This window comes from Asterias rubens, chromosome 12 (assembly GCF_902459465.1).
Source record: "Asterias rubens chromosome 12, eAstRub1.3, whole genome shotgun sequence".
NCBI classification, from domain to species: Eukaryota; Metazoa; Echinodermata; class Asteroidea; order Forcipulatida; family Asteriidae; genus Asterias; species Asterias rubens.
The window spans coordinates 3233589-3248244 of record NC_047073.1 but is presented as its reverse complement, the minus strand read 5'-3'; the positions used below and the strand labels follow the sequence as shown (position 1 = coordinate 3248244).

Genomic DNA, 14656 nt, shown 5'->3' with positions numbered 1-14656 from the left:
GCCTTGTGTTGGTGATTTTTGTAAAATGAAAAACAAAACAAAAAACAGGGACCAATTTTCAGCATTTGTTGTTTTTCAGGAGGAATGGCCCACATGAACGTAGACCCAAACGAAAAGACACAAATGCACCCAATCCATCTGACCCTGTAGAAATGAGAAGAATGAACTACCAAACACCAGGTACTGTACTTAAGATTAGTGGGGTTTTTTAATTTATTTTTTTTGTGTTATTGGAAGACTGAAAAATACTATGCTAATGTAACCACTTCCTATATGGAAATAGAACCAGGGCCCAATTTCATAGCGCTGCTTAGCGACCGATTTTTTGCTTACTGTGTGATTTCTATTTCATAGCGCTGCTAACTGTAAGCACACGAAAAGGCATGCTAACCTATTTTGGTGCTTACCGCACCAAAATAAATGATGTCACAATGCAAATCCACAGTAAACGTGTAATATGGCTGCCCAATTTTTCTGAGGAGAGGTCCCCCATTCTCAACTTAAAAAAAAAAAAATAAAAAAATTCCCCAATACTCAAGTGCCGACAATATTAAAGACATTGGACACTATTGGTAACTGTCAAAAACCAGTCTTCTCACTTGGTGTTTCTCAACATTTTCATAAAACAACAAACCTGTGAAAATTTAAGCTCAATCGGTCGTCGAAGTTGCGAGATAATAACGAAAGAAAAAAACACTCTTATTGTGTGCTTTCAGATGCTTGATTTCGAGACCGCAAGTTCCAAATCTGAGGTCTCGTAATCAAATTCGTGGAAAATTACTTCTTTCCCGAAAAACTACATTACTTCAGAGGGAGCCGTTTTTCACTTGTTTTATACTATCAACCTCTCCCCATTACTCATTACCAAGAAAGGTTTATGCTAATAGATATTTTGAGTAACTACCAATAGTGTCCACTGCCTTTAATTTTAAGAATGAAAAAAAAACCAATATAACTTCATTGTATTTAATTTTCCAGCCATGATGTCCCATCCACCAATTCCTGTAATGGAATTGAGTGATCATATTGAACGACTCAAGAGTAATGAAAACCTCCTGTTTTCTCAAGAATATGAGGTAAGTCTTCTGCACTTATATAACCCTATATTCTTAGTCTAATTTGGGATAAATGCTAATTTTCGTTGAAAAGAAATACCAGTCAGAGGCCCAGCATATTTTTTTTTTATCATACTAATGTGAAGTGGTTAAGGAACATAACAGAATTGGTTTGGCTAGCAAATAAGTTGCTGGCAGTGTAAGCACTTTATGTAATCCACCATATACATAAACTGACAAACCTGTAGAAGTTTGAATTCGAACGACCACCTGGGTCACGAGAGAATTGTGAAAAACCAGTTACAAATTTTGCATTGCATCGATGCCAAAACAAAACTGACTAAATGCTCACTGAGCGATAAACTCCAAACGCGAAATTAGAATATTTATTTCTCATCAACTATGAAGTTTCAGGCAGAAATATTTCAAGGATATGTTTTCTACTGTCATCATCATTAGACCGTGTAAGTTTAATGTAAATCTGTGATCTTCACAACTTTTGTTTCTTGCCAATTCTGTAACGTTCCTTTAAAGGATTTGGGTACTTTTTCAAAATGTCCACAGATTTACATTAAACTTACAGGGTTTGAAGATAACGATAGTGGAAAGCTTCCCTTCAAATATTGTTTATGAGACATGAGTGAAACAAGTCACAAAATCATTTTGGTCTCATGAGACCAAAATTATTTTAGCATGTAAAATCCCCTTAACCAGTTATGATATTATACCAAAACCATAGCATAACTGGTTAATACGTTTTTACATGCTAAAACTGAGACGAAAATTATTACTTATACTCATTTCTCAAAAACTACAGCTCCTCAGTAAGTAAAATTTCAAGGGAAGCTTTCTACTATCATAATCTTCAAACTGTGTAAATTTAATGTAAATCTGTGGACATTGTGTTTTTTGTTAGGAAAAAGTACGTATACCCTTTAAGGGAAAAATACTTGATGCAATGAAGTATTGATCGCTCACTAACTCTATCCTTAATGGTAAGCGATAAAGCAATGTGATTTAAAACAGATATTTGATTCAGCCTAATGAGTTCCATTTCACTTATGTTTTACTAACAAAGAGATATTTGTTGTTTAGTCCATAGAGCCAGGCCAGCAGTTTACATGGGATCATTCCAATTTGGAGTTGAATAAACCCAAGAATCGTTACGCAAATGTGATTGCATACGACCATTCCAGAGTAATTCTGGCACGTGTAGACGGATTGCTCGGAAGTGACTACATCAATGCCAACTACTGTGATGGTTACCGTAAGCAAAATGCTTACATTGCTACTCAAGGTCCTCTACCAGAGACACTTGGGGACTTCTGGAGAATGGTATGCAACTGTCGCTCCATATTACACTTTCTTTTAAAGAATTTGATATTTTTACGTATTACCCCTCAGCTCCATTGGTATTGGTCTGTCTGTCCGTTTAGCTGGGCACTTATGTTTCCCGATCACAACTTGAGTTATAAACAACATACAGATGTGTTACTTGCGTGATGGGGCTGCCATGGTCGCAGTGGTGAATTATCACTACAGTCCACTCCTTTTATTTTGAGGTTCCATTTAACACAAGTTTTTTTTTTATGCGATCCAGAACTTGGAAACTGGAGCCTTGGAACCTGGCGAGCATTTTCATTTAGTGGTTTACTCCTCTGTACTTTTCTACGTTGCCCCAAAGCTTATCAAGTTATTGCATGACATCAAATCGTTCTGAACAAGATATACAGTTGTAACAAGTTGATACACCATTTGAAACCATTCAAGTGAATGGTATTAAATGGTATGATAGCTGTGCACACAGTTGGTTCCCCAAATGGTTTTGAATGGTGGTGCAGCTGGTACAGAATCCTATGGGGATTGTTTTAAGTGGTGCATTAAGGATCCCACTACGTGTATGTCATGACTGAGTGATACCAGGCGGTGTGGGGGTGACCAATCTGTCCTTGGCTACGAGGTTACCACACACTATGTCATAGACACTACAGGATTTGTTAAACAGCTTGCTGACCATCTGAAACCATTCGGCTATGGTAATGCACACAGGTACAGTGTATGCACAGCTCGAAACCATCTGAATGGTTTTAAGTGGTAGTACATTACAGCTTATCATCAACTCTGCTCAAATGGTACTGCCATGTGTGTACAAAAACGAGTGGGTTGTAAACGTTAGTGAATTTTGAATGGTTTTGAATGGTGTATCAGTAGGAGGGCTAAAATGTATGTTATAAATTGTTGATCTTTTGTAGGTGTGGGAGCAACGTACATGTACTTTAGTGATGATGACCAAGCTTGAAGAGAGGAATCGTGTTAAGTGTGATCAGTATTGGCCTAGTAAGGGACAAGATACATATGGCGATATACAAGTCACTCTTCATGATATGACAGACTTGGCAACTTACTCAGTTCGCAACTTTTCATTAATCAACATCAAGGTAATCTTTTATTATATCTAATAATAATAATAATAATAACCCGTTTTTATATAGCCGGCTTTTCACACTCGGAGGGCGTCCCAAAGCGCTTCACGTTATTACCCCTGGTCACTGGGCCTTAAATCACTCCTTAAACCATCTCAGCTCCCCGATGGGGAGTATGCAGCCTTGTGCAACATTAATGTGCGCTACTCGGCTAAATCAATCACAAGAACCATCTCTGCCCTCACAGGTACCCATTTACCCCTGGGGGATCCATTAGGGGATAGCCGTCACTAACAGGTATCATTCAAAACTATGGGCACAGCTATTAAATTTATACTTAAAATTTTTAGTAATAATATGAACAACATTCTATTGAAATTCATTTAATTAAAACAAAAAATTACTTCCTCTGATTTTATGAACAATAAGCCTATTTTTTATTTTTTATTTTTTATTTTAATGCAAGTCGCCAGACACACAAGGCCTGAAGGCCACTTCAAGGTGTGGGCTACAATTATTTTTGTCCAGAGGCCGTTGCCAGCTACTCCTAGGGCTGAAACAGGGTTACCCCTTTTACAGTCCATACGGATGTAAGCTTGGGTGTCATCGAGGCATTCATTTCTGTCCAATCACACAAAATCAAAGTTGAATTTATTTTTAACCGTTTATGATTTGAATCTGTGTATCCTTTTTCGAAAGTTTGATATGTGCAACTTTTTTTTGCAGTTGTGACTTAGTGATGTTTTGTTTTTCTTGTCCAAACAAAACAATTTTTGGTAGACATATTCAGTTGTGTGTGCTCATAATGACAGCTGGGCCCAATTTCATAGAGCTGCTAATCACAAAAATTTGCTTAGCATGAAATTTCTTCCCTGATAAAAACTTTCCTTTTGTTACATAGTGCTTGTTACTGGTATTCAGCTGTTGTTTGCTTATCAAAAAAAATCACACGGAAAACTGGCTGGTAAACCTGTTTTTATCAAGGGAGAAATTTCATGCGAAGCACATTTTTTTTTACTTAGCAGCGCTATGAAATTGGGCCCTGGTTTGTTCAGAGGGATATTTGCTTACTATTCACAAAGCCTGACCAAACACCTAGTGTAAGTGTTTGTTATAGTGTTCGCTCGAGGTTGAGTATTCGCTTGTGAATTTGATGGTCCTGTGGAAGGAATTTATGTGATTACAAATTTGTCATTATTATATTATGTTAACCTGAGTCTTAAACTTCCTATATTTAGAAACCGGCTGAGAAGCGTGAGGTGCGGCAGTTTCAGTTCACAGCGTGGCCAGACCATGGTGTTCCAGAGCATGCTACACAAGTCCTGGCCTTTGTTAATCGCATCAAAGCATGTAATCCATCTGATGCTGGTCCAATTGTTGTTCACTGCAGGTGAGACAGTTCAGTCATTGTGTGGAATCGGTCTGTTATTGCTTTCTGTGAGAGTGACCATTTAGGGTCATCTCTCCATGAATTTCTTGCTCTTTACATAAAAAAATAAGCTATAGAGTCTTAGAGTTCATAGCCTCATAGACAAATTAAGTTGACTAAGATAAGCATCCAAGCTTGAGCACGGAGGCCCTTGTTAAAGGCAGTGGACACTATTGGTAATTACTCACAATATTTATCAGCACAAAACCTTACCTTACTTGGTAATGAGTAATGGGGAGAGGTTGGTGATATTAAACATTGTGAGAAACAGTTCCCTCTGAAGTGCCATAGTTTTTCGAGAAAGAAGTGATTTTCCACGAATTTGATTTTGAGACCTCAGGTTTAGAACTTGAGGTCTCAAAATCAAGCATCTAAACGCACACAACTTCGTGTGACAAGGGTGTTTTTCTTCTTTCATTATTATCTCGCACCTTCGATGACCGATTGAGCTCAAATTTTCACAGGTTTGTTATTTTATGCATAATGTTGAGACACACTAAGTGAGAAGACTGGTCTTTGACAATTACCAATAGTGTCCACTGCCTTTAAGAAGCCACAGTTTTGTCCATGTGCACCCTACACAACCCAAGCTTACCATTATTTAAAATAAAGAAAAAGATCTCCAATTCTCATGATGGTAAATTAAAACAATACTGCTGTTATGCAATTCCTTCCAAGTGGAAAGATTGGCACTGCCAAACAACTGCAGAGCGCCATATGGTTCTGCACTAACAAAATGTTTGTTTGGGTTAAACCGATTACACTGAGGAAACAAAGACCATGAGCTCGGACTTTTTTTTTGGGCTGATCTCATTGATTTTTGGATAATATGAAAAAACATGCAATAAATAAGACTTGTTTTTATTGTCAATATGATTTTCAACCTTTGGATTTTTAAAATAAAACTCTGTGACCATCGTAGTCTTCAGAGCAAGATTTTTTATGAGCCTTTTTTTTTTTTTTTACAGTGCTGGAGTTGGTCGCACTGGAGCTTTCATCGTCATTGATTCTATGTTGGAACGCATCAAACATGAGAAGACAGTTGACATCTACGGTCATGTGACCTGCCTGCGGGCACAACGTAACTACATGGTGCAGACAGAGGAGCAATACATCTTCATCCACGAGGCCTTGTTAGAAGCCGTACTGAGTGGCAACACAGAGGTACCGGCACGAAATCTGTATTCTCACATTCAGAAACTGACTCAACCCGAACCAGGCGAGACCATCACAGGAATGGAGAGTGAATTTAAGGTTGGTCGATTTTGTGAATAAAGAACAGGACAGTCTTTGAAATGAAACGTACCTCTTCAATTTATTTGTATTGCTGTTTTGTTTTCCGAAGGAGTTGGCTTTTTATTGCACGTATGTACCTGTGTTTCACGTTCATTTTGAGAAAACAGTTTGACAGTTTTCCTTCTGTTATTTTCTACACTACCCAACGTTTTCAGTATAAGACGAGATCATCCAATCCAGAACTATCATTTGAATTTGTGTATACTTGCGGATGAAAACAACTAACCTCTAGGCATTCCTAACTATCTTACCTCTGCTTCGAGGTTAATTTTATAAAAGTTTTAAGAATAAATTTGTTGTCGAGAGTTTTGTTGTCATAGTTAGCGCTGGCAATATCACAATAACATCGGCATGTTACAATATAGTCAACATCGCTGTTATTTTTTTGAAATATTGATTAACAAAGATGATACTATTTGTTTTTGGTTTGACCCTTACACCGATGGGTGATAGCACTGTAAACTCAGTACTTTCCCAACTTCTGTAAAAAAAAATTTATTTAGATGGCTTCAAATCCACGACCTTTGCAATTCTAGAGCAGATGTATTATCAACTAGACCAAGATTGCCCGGTAGATAGAGGCAGTTTGAATTCTACATTTGAATTCTACATTTGATAACGTCCAGGCAGAATTACTGAAAGAAAGTGGTACTGAAGGAGTTGAAGTTATTCACAGACTGTGCTCATACATTGTGGGACAATAAAAGCAATATCGCCCAAGCTTAATCGGCTGCTGATATGAAATAGGCCACACTGAACACACAACGACACTCATGCCTGAGGACTTGCCCCCTTTTTAAGTGTGCCCTGAATCAATGCAATCTTTGTACCGTCTTTAAGACGTTTAAAATGTGTTTTCATTTTTGATAAATTGCCTCATCTAAACTTTTGGAAACTTTTGAATTCTGCCAAATCATGCAGGTAGACAATAAATTTTTGCATTGAAAACATTTTGTTGTCTATTACAGCGCCTTGCTAATCAGAAAGCACTGCCGTCTAAGTTTGTGAGTGCTAATCTACCTGCTAACAAGTTCAAGAACAGACTGGTCAACATTCTTCCATGTAAGTGTATTTGCTTTTCCTACTGTTGTGGCAACCCTAGGCTTAATCATTTTTTATTTTTTCCGGTAGCATTCTGGGGAAATTAGTGTACGTTGGTTGGGAAAATTAACATTTTTGGAAAAAAAATAATAAAAATAATAATAATAATATTTTTGAACTTTAATATTTGTTTGCTTCGGGGAACATTCTTGGTGATGAATAAGGGTAGGTCGGGTTGTTTTGAAATTTTTGCTTTTGTTTTTCAACAACCCTTTACTGGGAAGTGAGTTGTGCGACAAGCGACTCATTTTTGTAGGACGAGCCCAAACTTTCATGTACAAGTTTCAAGCCTCTTTTTATAGGGACTGTTTTTAAAACATTTTTGTTGAACTGTTCATTTTTAGATGAATCAACTCGTGTGTGTCTGCAGCCAATACGCGGAGTTGAAGGTTCAGACTACATTAATGCAAGCCATATTGATGTGAGTAATGGTTTACAGTTGACCAATATCTGCCGAGCTACGAGATTATCCCTAGCAAAGCAAAACGTTACGAACGCCAAGCCACGTGATTATCCCCAGCAAAGCAAAACGCTACAAACGCCGAGCCACGTGATTTTCTGTAGTGAAGTTTTTGCCGCTTTCGCTCATCTTGAAATGTATCCCACTACACTTTGCTTCAATACACGCTACAGTCACACATGTTTCATTGATTTTCATGTCGATTTTTATCAATGTTTGGGCTGGAAATTCCCTTTTTTTTTTTTTCCCCCTAAATTTCCAGTGATAGAGGGGAAGAATGCCGTGTGTCAACAGCACATAGGGTTGAACTGTTTTTATATGATTTTTTGCCGTTTAGACATAGAAAATTGACTAGAGATACGGTACTCCCTGGCTAGGTTGATCTAATTGGACTAGCTAGTCCAACCACAAAGCGTTTGGATGACATCTAGATCACCTTTATGAAGTACAATGGGCACTTGGTGGCTTGTTGACCATCCTTATATAGAGCTTATGCACATGACGTCATTTCAGTAGGGCGCCCTCACCTAGAGGTCAAAAGGAGGTTGTTCATTGGCTATACTGTGCATCGCACGTACAAATCCGTGCGTCTCGATTGTTTCGTCACCGGTTTTTTTCTCTAAGATGGCGGCTGGATGACTTCAATGCATAAGGTCTATTAAACTAATACCTGAGAGCAGACTTTGTTCCCTAACCATTTAATTGTTGTGTTTAGGGATACAAGCAAAAGAGTTCCTACATCGCTACACAAGGCCCACTTGCAGAGACAACTGAAGATTTCTGGAGAATGTTGTGGGAGCAGAATTCTACTATTATCGTCATGCTGACTAAGCTGAGAGAGATGGGCAGAGTAAGAGCACTATAGTCTTAAAATTAAAGGAACACGTTGCCTTGGATCGGTCGAGTTGGTCTTTGAAAAGCGTTTATAACTGTTTGTTATAAAATGCATATGGGTAGAAAGATGTTGTAAAAGTAGAATACAACGATCTACACAAATATGCCTTGAAATTGCGTGGTTTTCTTTTTACCTCGGTGACTAACACGGTCGGCCATTTATGGGGGTCAAATTTTTGCTAGTTGAAAACAGTGTCTTGTTTTTTTATCAGTAAATTAACCTCGATTTCGTCACATTAGGTCCTTGAGCAAGACACCTAACTGCAATTGCTCCTCTGCAGCTATATACTGACTTGAGTAACAAAAAAGAAGTAGAGGTATACATATAAATACCTCTACTTCTTCTACTTCTATGAAGAAGTAAAGAAATGAACAATTATGTAGAAATAACTGTATTTCAAGGCTGCATGTCATTCCCCTAGTTTCTATCAAAGTACAAGGTGTATTCTCTTTTAAAGGATTTGGGTACTTTTTCAAAATGTCCACAGATTTACATTAAACTTACAGGGTTTGAAGATAATGATAGTGGAAAGCTTCCCTTCAAATATTACTTACTGATGTGCCGTAGTTTTTGAGAAATTAGTAAAACAATGTCATGAAAATACGTTTCTAAATGATTAAAATAATTTTGGTCTCATTGAGAGCAAAATTATTCTCATGACGTTGTTTTACTCATTACCCAAAAACTACAGCTTCTCAGCTTATAATATGTTCAGGGAAGCTTTCTACTATCATCATCTGCAAATTGTGTAAGTTTAGTGTAAATCTGTGGAAATTGTGTTTTTTTGTCCTACAAAAAGTACATACACCCTTTAAGTTAGTTTTCAAAAATGTTTAGAATATCTATTTGTTTTGTTTATGACATGTGTGTTTCTTCTCTACGTGATAGGAGAAGTGTCATCAGTATTGGCCAGCTGAAAGATCTGCCAGATATCAGTACTTTGTTGTTGATCCTATGTCGGAATACAACATGCCCCAATATATCTTGCGAGAGTTCAAGGTCACCGATGCAAGGGTGAGTTATTTTATAGTTCTTTGATCAAAATTAATTGGCTTAAATTTAAATGGCTTTGTTTGAACTTGGAATTGATATTAGCTAAACTAACGGCTTCAATTGTGGTGTTTCTGATCAGCAGAGTGTGGGTTCGATTCCCCAGCCGTGACACTTGTGTCCTTAAGCAAGACACATAACCATTGCTTCGTCCTTCGGATGGGACGTTAAGCCGTTGGTCCCATGTGTTGTGTAACGCATGTAAAAGAACTAAGTGCACTTATCGAAAAGAGAAGGGGTTTGCCCCGATGCTCCTGGCCGGATTGGCAGCATATTGCGCCACAGCACCTTGTAAACCATTACATGGTGCTTAACGATTAGGACTTATATCTCAAAATCGCTATTATTGTTATTATTATTATTATTATTATTACCAAACTTTGATGAGGTGTTCAAGCCTCATCAATTTGTTTTTATCCATTTTTGAATAAGTAATAGAATGTGTACATGTCCTGTTAATCAATTATTTAATTCAAATTGTTCATGAATTTTTAGTCAGTTTGTGCATTTAATGATCAAACTCAATTGACTAAAAAAACCCACCTTAATTGACATTTGGCTTTTATATTTGTGTGTAGGATGGACAGTCACGAACAATTCGTCAGTTTCAGTTTACTGATTGGCCAGATCAGGGGGTACCAAAGTCAGGTGAAGGATTCATTGATTTCATTGGTCAAGTGCATAAGACCAAGGAACAGTTTGGGCAGGATGGCCCCATCTCAGTTCACTGCAGGTAATCCATTTATTCTAGAAATTACAAAAAAATTAGTGTACCTGTCGTTACACGGAATAATGATTGAAGATTATACACAAGACACCATACAGAAACCAATACGAAATGTTCTTGCTTGTATGAATTTAGCTAACAGCCTTTGAAAATTGCTTTATTTTCAATTATCCCATACGCCTAACTTAAAGGCAGTGGACACTTGTGGTAATTACTCAAAATAATTAGTAGCATAAAACCTTACTTGGTAACGAGTAATGGGGAGAGATTGATAGTATAAAACATTGCGAGAAAGGGCTCCCTCTGAAGTACCCGTAGTTTTTGAGAAAGAAATATTTTCCCATGAATTTGATTTCGAGACACCGTTTGATCCAGTTTTGAGACTTGCCCAGTCGTACCGAGCTAGTCAGTTTTGCACCCTCTACTGGTGAATAAAACAAAAAAACAGTGGCGGCAATCAATACTTACTAATATAAGATGCTTGGGACAAAGTAATCATTCCCTCCTTATTGGTCCCATGCGACAAGGCTGTGGAGTAAAGGTGCACAACGAAGTAGTGCTCTGTGTAGATGTACAGTTTTTGTTTACCTATATCATATTCATAGTTCATTTGTGATTGAAAACCACAGTGGATGATATTAAAGGACAGAGAGTATGAGGGTTCGTAAAACATAATGTACCTAAAATGAATAAGATATAAAAAGGTTTGCGGTAACACCATGTAATGACTATCTCTAATGAGTTGGGGTGGTTCTGAAAAGAACCGTTGGTTTCAACTCGACGTTTCGATCAGTATGCTCTGATCATCTTCTGGAGAAAGCCCAAAAGACGATCAGAGCATACTGATCAAAATGTCGAGTTGAAACCAACGGTGCTTTTTAGAACTATCCCAACTCATTAGAGAAAGTCATTACACGGTGTTACCGCAAACCTTTCTATATCGTATTTCCACCATGCAAAGTTTCAAATCCTATATTAAATGAATGAGGCTGACACTTGCTGAATGTACTTTTGTCAAATAGTGCTGGTGTTGGACGCACTGGTGTATTCATTACTCTGAGTATTGTTCTGGAACGAATGAGATTTGAGAGTGTAGTGGACATGTACCAGACAGTCAAGATACTGAGAACTCAACGCCCAGCTATGGTTCAGACAGAGGTAAGTGTGTACAGGAAATTAACAGTAATTGGTTTGACCTTTTACCTTGTGTAAGACCCACGTGGTAGGGTTTTTTCCTGCAAGACTTTAAAATATCAAACCAAATTTTAAGTTCTAAATAAAACTGTTTTTTTTTTGGGTCCCTGCATTTCTATTTAAAACCTAAACCTACATTTCTTTTTAAAACCTATAACCTATACCGGCTGCCATAGTAATGTGTGTACGAACATCAGGCTGAATAATAAACGCATGCGGAGATGGAAGCATGCATTTTAGAGCAGACTTTGATACAACTTGTTTGTGATGCCGCTGCCAACTCACACAGTATTCAAGGGGGGGGGGGGTTGAGCTTTGAAAAATCTCACGCATAGTCGGCCTCTGGACTTGGCATCTCTGTATCGTCATATCGGGAAATATCGCCAGTCATTTTCGATATCGCCTAGGGTTAAGGAAAAGGTACAATGTCATTTTAATACATGCACCGTACAATTTACCCCTGCATATTGTCGGACACCACATTGCCAATGGCCACGTCATGAAGCTTTTAAAAGTAGTTCCAGCAATCATCCGGTCAGTTTTCTGTCTAGAACAGGTTGTCTATTTAAGAGATTATTTTAGTTGGATGCCAGTTTTGCCTATCTCCACTTTTCTATTGGCAGTATTTGTTGTTATTGTTATTATTAATTACATGTGTTTATGTTTGTGTCTAGGACCAGTACCAGTTCTGCTACCGTGCAGCGTTCGAGTATCTTGGATCATTTGATCACTTCACATAAATCTGCTCCGAGCTAATGCTGTATTCACAACCTTAAGTTCACAGAATGTACCGACAGCCAGGAGGCAAAGTGTCATTTTATGAGAGAATTACTAACTGTACAAAGCCATCGGCCTTTTTGAGATATCGCAGACACAATGCTACTACACTTTTAAGGTTTGGGGTAAACTTGTGTGTATATACCCAAACCAAACAGTACACCCCTATCACATCCGCCATACCTCAAAAAGGCTTATTTGCTGTGGAGCCTAACCAAAACTTAGTAAGACTTACTAGACAAGCTGCAGTACTTAATTGATAAAAAGAAGAGAGCATCGCACACATTTGTTGTACTTTTAATAGATTGACACATTTGCTTGACATGGAATGTTAGTAATTTCAATACTTTGAAAGCATTAACTGATTCCTTTCTCATTGCCAAGTAGTAGTTTCTTTTAAGAAGTACTTAAAATAGTACTTAACAGAGTTACTTAAAAAAGTACTATACCTTTTTTTTGACACATTCAGTTAGATTGGCCATTGTGTGTTCAAACCTGCTTGTTTTCACATGTGTGTCTGCAGGCATTTTATGGGATATCAATTGGTTTTCTCAAAGAGACAACCACTGGGCTATGTTAGCTGCCTGAGAAACTTTTGCTGTTGGGAAAAAAACAACACCCTGTGTGGTACATGTACATGTATGTAAGATTGAAATACGTGAAAACAGCGGTTATACATGTATTCAGCTTGCAGCCGTAACTGATGAATTAATTCGATAAAATGGAGTTTCTGTTTTCATTCATGCACTATCACCAAATGTGATAATTCCAATGGATTAGAATGACTGCATACATGCAGGATGATTTTTCAATTGAAACAGTGAGCAAGTACAATGTAGTTAGCATGGGCAGTGGATTAAAACATTGAGTTCAAACACTAGAGAGGTCAAAGGTTGCTTGTGAGTATCTCCCACTCTTAACCTTGGACAAAGCAAACTCAAAAACAAGAATTAGAATGTTTGAAAAGTAGAAACAACTATCTAAATGAATTTTTTTGTAAATAAATACGATGATAATAACTCCATAAGTCTCAACGGGGAAATAATATTGCCATAGTTATTTGTAGCTTACCATTTTAACGTTATGATATTCTTGAAATATACTGTAAACGGTTTGGTTTTTTTAATGGTCCGTAGTATATGTGGACCTATTTCTGTTTGTGTTCATAGTGTAGCCATATTTTTGATCAGTCTCCACCTTGGAGGTTTTAAAATGGTGCTGGGTTGTTATTTTTAAGACACAAAAACATTTTATTTACCACAAAGTTACAGTCTGTGAAACAAACAAAACAAACAAACTTTGAAAGGGGGTACTATTTCAAGTTCACCTCGTTTTAAAAGTATGTGATTTTGTTCATGTTTATGTAGTGAGTGCATACCACCGTAGTTATGAATTTATATGCAGCAGAAAAGTAGTTGTAAAAATACGTATAAAATAAAAAAGTATTTGGAATTAGTTTGTGATATTTGGCCCGTTTTGAAGCAAAATGATGCATTACATATAGATCGTGGTATTCATAATTTTTTAAGTACTAACATAAAGTATAGCTGTTGATAAAGTAGATTTTTAGTCTTTTATGTTTTCACTGGTCGTATGCCAGTACTTTTTTTAAGATAAGTTTTTCTTTATATTTTATATTGCGTAAAGAGAGTTCTGCCAAATTATTTGTTTAAAATTTGTTGAATGAGGATTTGCCATGTCTTGAAATGCTTCCCCAATTATCTTCAAACCCCCTCAGTGCTTGTTACCTCATACACCTGGACTGTTTTCAAGCAACAAAACCTTTTCTGTGACGATAAGGTATAAAATAAATAATTTAGCGGTGTAGAATATTGTTTGGGTTGACCAACATGTGTGGTAAACGCATACACAGTACTCTGGGAAAAAATAAAGATGGATGTCACTTGGGTTGGATTCAAACCCATGACCTTTGTCATTATTATAGAGCAGATGTCATTCCACCAGACCACTGAGATTGCCCAGCACGTAGATTCAATCCTATATTTTGAGCAGCTGTTTCTGGCAGCAACTTTGTAGTTAAGTATGAAATGGTAAATGGTAAAGTTGTTTACCCCTCGGGTAAACAACTCCTTATAAGGAAATGTTGTGCGCGTCGCGCGTATCGCGTGATGTGGCACAACTGTTTAAGCCGTTGCTCTCGACCAATATACGAACAGGCCTTATAAGGTTCAAGGTCGCATGTCACGCCCATGAATTAACACTTTTTACCGGTCATAAACAAGGGTTTA

The 14656-nt window shown here is 37.4% G+C and overlaps 1 protein-coding gene across 3 annotated transcripts in view; it reads left to right on the top strand.

Annotated features, from left to right (window-relative positions):
• The window catches only part of LOC117297578 (receptor-type tyrosine-protein phosphatase S-like), a 47801-nt gene extending 33650 nt beyond the window's left edge, over positions 1 to 14151 (top strand). For all 3 annotated transcript variants that reach the window (XM_033780679.1, XM_033780677.1, XM_033780678.1), the window contains 13 exons: positions 80 to 180; positions 979 to 1076; positions 2151 to 2390; positions 3308 to 3493; positions 4717 to 4868; positions 5876 to 6161; positions 7172 to 7265; positions 7649 to 7725; positions 8480 to 8614; positions 9548 to 9673; positions 10288 to 10442; positions 11459 to 11594; positions 12305 to 14151. In XM_033780679.1, the coding sequence (XP_033636570.1) occupies positions 80 to 180; positions 979 to 1076; positions 2151 to 2390; positions 3308 to 3493; positions 4717 to 4868; positions 5876 to 6161; positions 7172 to 7265; positions 7649 to 7725; positions 8480 to 8614; positions 9548 to 9673; positions 10288 to 10442; positions 11459 to 11594; positions 12305 to 12370 (1852 nt within the window). In that variant the 3' untranslated portion in view covers positions 12371 to 14151. The remainder of the gene's footprint in view (positions 1 to 79; positions 181 to 978; positions 1077 to 2150; positions 2391 to 3307; positions 3494 to 4716; positions 4869 to 5875; positions 6162 to 7171; positions 7266 to 7648; positions 7726 to 8479; positions 8615 to 9547; positions 9674 to 10287; positions 10443 to 11458; positions 11595 to 12304) is intronic.
• Positions 14152 to 14656: the final 505 nt, after the last annotated feature.